The 6,430-nt window shown below is 41.6% G+C and overlaps 1 protein-coding gene across 1 annotated transcript in view; it reads left to right on the top strand.

The window, feature by feature from the left end:
* Window positions 1-2,010: 2,010 nt before the first annotated feature.
* Window positions 2,011-6,430, top strand: part of LAMB4 (laminin subunit beta 4) — a 39,213-nt gene continuing 34,793 nt past the window's right edge. Inside the window, exons 1-2 of the mRNA XM_032446712.1 lie at window positions 2,011-2,083; window positions 4,147-4,304. Coding sequence (XP_032302603.1) covers window positions 2,011-2,083; window positions 4,147-4,304 — 231 coding nt within the window. The remainder of the gene's footprint in view (window positions 2,084-4,146; window positions 4,305-6,430) is intronic.

The following is a 6,430-nucleotide window of genomic DNA, read 5'->3' as shown; positions in this document are numbered from 1 at the left end:
ATAAATCCAGATCCTTTACCAGGGAAGAGATTAAAGAAGTGAGATAGAAGTTCCTTAATCTCTGCCTCAAGCATTTTAAAACCTCTTTCTTCTTCAGGGTCCAACATAAATCAAAGCACAGGACCAGCTATATTCTGGAAATAAATCTTCCTTCATATTTACCTCTCACATAACTTCTCTGTAACAAAATCTGAATTCCCTACCAAATATTCTGATAAAATGTCAACCACTCTATGATTTAGTAGCATCACAGTAATAATGCTTTCTTCAGTTACGCGTCATTCTTTCACAATGTATTTGACATACTGCTTACACATAAAAAGTAGAATTGATATCTGAATTTATCTCTTAGACTTTTGCTTTTATTTTAATTTTCAAACCCGTAAAAATAAATAACATAATATGGAGAAATTTAAATAAATGATTGGTCATGTATTAATACAAACAAAATACAGATTAAATTGGCCTGAAAAAAGTCTCCCACAACTAATTTCTGCATATGTCTGTGGGAGATAATTTCAAAAAATGTAAGTGTATGCATTATTTCTGCTGGAGTGAGTTCTCAAATAGCGGAGGACACAGCACTGAACACTGCAGTATGATCATCCATCTGTTTTTTGTTTGCTGGCTTGTTTTTCTAAAAGGATAGGAACTATCAAAAGAAAAGCAGCATTTAGTTTTCTAAGACACATTTTGCACATCTAGAAAACTTTCTGTTTGAGGGTGTGATGCTTTACAGACAGCCGTGAATTAGGCCTTACAAGCAGACAGAGAAGGACTAATAACAAGTAGATCAAAACTAAAAATACATATCCAAGGTGATGTACTGATCTGAAAATTGAATTCAAAGTGCTACAGGTTTGACAAAGCCATCCACAAATGTCTGCTGCTTGAGCACAAGTGGGTGAGCGCCATCTTGGAGCTGCTCCTTCACAGTGCTTCTCAAGATGGCGGTGTAGGCCGTGCGCCACACTGTAGGTGCTGGCAGGTGAGGGTACAGACAAAAACGTCTGCTGAAAGTCAGCACTGGGGCTGTACTCAAGCTGTTGTTGTGTCTTTAGCTTTTGGTTGGGAAAAAAATAAGTAATGTTCATGCCACTGATCCAGAGTTTGAGCTAACTTAAAGCTGACTTGTTACATCCACATGGGCTTTGGTCACAGCTTTTGAGCAGGTTTATTTGCAGTCATCCCAAAGACCAAACCCTTCTCTTTCAGCTGCTTTGCACCCCTGTTGTAGGACTTGTTTTTATTCTGCACTCATTTAAACCCAATTAAATTGCTAATGGTCTTCTGATGCTACATAGTGGTGTAGGCTCTGAGATGTAGCTGCAAAATGGGACTGTTGAACAATTGTTCAACTACACAACAATTAAAGAGTTGTTTTTTAAGAATTCTTATCTTCTCTTTAAGTTGTAAGAACCTTTTCTGCCTGCCACAATATTCTTTCACTGCGCATACTTGCTAATGCCAGAAGCCCCATCACAGTGACTTCACAAATCACCCCCTTGGCAGGTTGCAGGCCAGGTCTCATTCTCACCTACACCTTGGTGCCTCAGGGGACACGCGATCTTGTTCAGCTGAAGTGCACAGGTATGCCTTTACTTGCTCCCCGCATTCTGTGCAGTTGCAGTTTGCTTCCAGCTGAAACACTTGGCTGCTTGAAATACAGGTAAGACATCTCCAGTATTTAACTTTCCTTCTAAGTGTGAAACTGAAGTGTGTTGGAGTTTTGCTGGTCTTTGTTTATCTGCTAAAGTGAGTCATGTTTAAAGAATATCATTGGTATGGAGTGTGAATGGGACAGTAATTACAAAGATGGTAGATTACTCCTGATTGCTGAAACAGCCACACAGGCATGTCTGTTCTCTAATGTATTGATTGGAGTTGTGTGAACCAAGCCTATTGTGGAGCCTGTAAAATCTGAAATACTTTGAATGCCTTTGCTTATGTAAACAGCTGCTCTGTTCTAACACAGTGGTGTTCTGTCTAAGACGTTTTGGGTGCGCTTGCATGGGGGCACCCCAGCAGCCACAGTGGCATCAGAACATGCTGATTCCATCAGTGCCTACAGATGGAGAAAGAGGTAGAAGACACAACAGTGAAGTCAGTTTGTAGTTTGGAAGCTTTACATGGTGGAAGGATGCGGGGCCACATTTTCCATCCATTTCTGCCTTCTTTGTTTTCTAATAGAGTTCTTGTGTTAGCAAATCACAACTTCCTCTGCAATAATGTTAGTAGGAAGGATGTGAAGTAAAAGCCACAGCGATCCTCCTGTGGATTCTAGCTGAGGTTTCCTTCATACGAGTCTTTTGCATTGATAGTAGCATTATCAATTTTTCCTCACTGCACTTAAATATTTGGTTATACTTTTATCTCTAACGAGACCAAAATCCACCTGACTTCAACCATTATTCAGCAGCATCTATGTTAGGATTTCTGGCAAGAAACAAGAACTTAGAAGGAGTTAGATCTCTGCAGACAGCTCTGCTGAATCTAATTAGGATTAAATACTTTACATTTGAATACCACAGAAGTTTTGCTGATAACACTTAATTCTATTTTAAACTGTATACATATGTTTTATGGTCTTTTGCAAAAGTATATGTGAGGTATCCCTCTGCTTTGATCCCATTCTGTAAAAGTCTGTCATGAGAACAAAGTCAAGACCAGCATTTGCTTTTAATCTCAATGTTCCATCCTTTTGCTAAAAGACAGCTCCATGAACAAACCCCCCCCACCCTTCATGTGCCCTGGGGCAAATGAGCATTGTGTGACCCATTGGCTCTTCTCTTCCAGCCAGATCAGTCTGAGCTCCATGCAGAGACATGAGGCTTGGCTGGCCCTTCTGCTGCACCTCAGTAAGTATATACGGTACAGTTATTTGGGCCAGTTTTGAAATACTATCATGTCATTGACATGTTTCTCCAAGACTTCTAGGGTACTTCATTTGTCTACACAATTGAAATGCATGAGACTGAGAGTCCTTGCTCCTCATGCTCCTGCTTAGGAGCTCTGAGTGTTGTGCAACCTTTAAATACAAACTAAAGGTATGTGTTGTGATTAAGCCCAAATCAGCTTCTAAAAGGGACATTCAGTATCTGCTAACAAGCTAATACACGGTGAACCTGGATAAATAAATAAGGGCAGATTAACCAAATATACACATTGCTTTCTACTTAGCAAGTCAAGTTTCATTCAGTGCCTAAAATATAGCCTGAGCTGTGAACTCAAATCTGTCTGTCACTGTACTTTGTAGAAATATTCATAGTAAAAACAAAAAATCAAAGTATATATATTTAGTGCTGTAATTGCATTACTGCTTTTTGTGCTCCTGTGGGATCTTCAAGTATTGATTGTATTTTATTATTTTTTTTAACTGTACTTTTTATAACAAGTTGAGCCAAGTAAAACTGAGTAGATGAAGCCTCCAAGGTACCCATTCCTGTTCAGAGTTTCAGGACAGAACTTGTTTAAAAGGACAAGCCCTGTAAGGGAAGTCTTCACATATTGGAAAAAAATATATATTTAAGGTAGTTTCAGGCAAAATAAACCCCCCAAAAAATCTCAAAAGTAGTTACAGAATTTCATATTATTCTGTTTCATTCTTACTGACCATTCCACGGGTTCTGAATGGAAGGTGCTAGGACCAGAGCAGGATGTTCACTGCAAATCATCAGGAAATCATAGGCACATCTGACTTTATACCTGGCCTCAGTTTCATCAATACATCTTTGAGAACTCAGCACAAACCATCAGTACAAATTAGAATCTGGCTCTGCTCACAAAGTCAGTTGCAACGCCTGTGATTCTGCTGCAGTAGTGCTGACTCTGGGTATGCCAGGATGGGATGCTTAATACATTATTGCTCCTAGCAGATTGGCATGTTTGATGGACAGCGAAGTGCTGAGGGTGTGGTTTAGTGTACATTTGCAATATGCTAGCTCTGTTTTTCTAATGATTTTGCAGCAGATGAGCTCATGAGTGAAGCTCTTCCAGATTCTATCAGGTGATATGATTAAGGACAGGAGAATAGACAGAGGGTAATTTACTTTTCTGCTGATGTTAGAACATCACTGATTTTCTTAGGAGAGCATTGCTGAGGATGTGAACCAGTTTAATCTCTCGCTGATTTTCTTTGGCTCACAGTGCTGGTGGGACTCCGGCAGGCACAGGATGACTGTGGGGCTGGGTCCTGCCATCCAGCCATTGGGGACCTCCTCCTGGGTCGCAGCAAGCAACTAGTGGCTTCTTCAACCTGTGGAATGAACAACCCCCAGAAGTACTGCATTATTGGCTACCTTGAGGTTGGTTTGCTTTTTCTTTTTAATAAACTGAACTCTTCAGAATAGCAATGTTCTTTTCTGTAAAAGAAAGCTGCCCAGACTGGGAAGCTTCTCCTGGACTTGTCTGAATAATGCACAGATAGCACAAAATAAGGCTGGTGGAAGGCTGTGCCTCATTGTAGCACATATGGAGGATTTGGCAAAAGCAGCAAACAGCCTTCAGTGATGCACAGCTTCTCCAGAGTGAGAAACATCAGTGAGATGCAAATGAGCACAAGGGTATCTGAGGGAGCTTTACTTTGCCAATCTTTCCCTGTTCAGAGATGAAGACCACAGCTGGCGTGTGTGTGTATGGTTAGAAGGATGGGCACGGTCTTTGACGTGCCTTTGCATCCCATACAGTGCTGAGACCTAAAGCGGCCTTTTGAGAGATTTGTGCCACATCCTCACATGTCTCTTGATGTGAAATAAAACCAACACCGATGAAAGCAGAAAAGCTCTTTCTGGGAGATGGATAAAACACAGTCTTTGGCCTTGTAGGTGGATAGGCAGACACAAAATGTGGGCAATCAAACAGATCCCTCCTGGGGAAGCACCTTTGGGGAACCTATTTGTCCATCAGATGTTTGGAACCAGCGGCCAGCAGAAATGGACTTCCCACCTCACTTCTGGCCCTTGGCTGGAGGACTTACTTCTTTTTCTTTTTGAGATGAGATCAAAGAGCGACAAAAAATTGATATTTTCACTTGCCTGTACTTATCCTTTGAATTATGGAAATACAGACTCGTGAAAAGGAACAGCTGTTCCTGTGTTTTACTGCTGCCTCAACACATCTTGACCCCCACTGACTGCCTTCTGAAGGCAACGCAAGTTACGGGTCCTGCTGCTTCCCAAAGCTGGATTATCCTCTGGCAGTGTCACCAGCTGTACCAGCTCTCCTTCTATGTATCTCCCATCAGATGTATGTTTCAGAATACTGGTACTTCCCACTGGTACTCCTGGAGGCAAGCCAGGAAGCTTTGCATGCTTCCTCCCCGCACTCTCCTTTTGATGACCTGTGCAATGACAAGGGAACCATGGCAGGAACAAATCTGGTGTATGAAGGTTTGCCAGCCAATGTGGCAAGCTGCCAGAAGCCCAGACTTGGTTGGGATGCTTTAATGAAAATTCAGGTTGATAAAATTGAAGTTCAACTTCTTTGCGTTTGAAAAGAAGCACTTTTAATAACCGTGCCTTATTTAGAATAATGCCTCTTTTTGTTTCTAAGCATAGGTTAAATGGGTTTTAGCCCTGTGATTGGGCTTACTACTTACATGTGTTCGGAAAGGAAAAGAAAATGTACTTGGTGCTACAGAGTGCAAAGCTGTGTGCTTCAAAGGCAGATGGGATCTGGCAGATCTGCCTGCAAGGATGTGCACGTGCCTGTCATTTGGGGCACAAAGAGACTTTTGTGGTGCAACCTTAAATGTAAATGGAATGAGCATCACACAGTGTGTGAGCCAAAGCATGGGTGCACACAGTACCAAATGCTAATATAACGGGAGTGCTCCTTATTGGAGCTTTGTAAAAAGAGGTGAGTGTTTTTTATGCTTCTTCCTTGTCTTACAAATTGTAACTTCATCGTACATCACAAAGTACAGCATAGAATGGCTGCATATAATATCTATTTTTCACAGTATTTAAAACAAATGGATTATAGCACATTTTTGAATTATCATCTGTATATTTATTTAAATGTAAATAATTCCTGGGTGATTTCATAATACAGAGATATACAAATGCTTCCTATGTTTCCCTGCACATTCTGAGTGTGCTGGACAGGCACTTCTCCCCTGCTCCTGTTCTGGTCACAGAACTGCCTTCTGCTTTCAGCCAATCCATCAACTTTGGACAAAGTGCTGCAGTGGTACCTCCTCATTCCCCACTTTGGGTGCTGCTGACATCCCACTTCTCCCCTCTGCCCACAGAAAGCACTGGTTGTGCTGATGGTATCAGCCCAGACCTTTCACGTGCTGCCTGGAGCCAGCCTTCCCTTCAGCTTCTACAATAGCATCTGTCTGCTGTTCCTGGCCAATGTGCAAAAGAGAGAAAAATACAGATAAATGATGTAGGGACTGTTACCGTTGAAGGCCCCCTCAGGCCTTAAG

The sequence above is a fragment of the Coturnix japonica genome, chromosome 1, assembly GCF_001577835.2.
Source record: "Coturnix japonica isolate 7356 chromosome 1, Coturnix japonica 2.1, whole genome shotgun sequence".
NCBI lineage: Eukaryota > Metazoa > Chordata > Aves > Galliformes > Phasianidae > Coturnix > Coturnix japonica.
The sequence above is the reverse complement of the archived record's forward strand: the minus strand, read 5'-3'. Positions and strand labels throughout refer to the sequence as shown.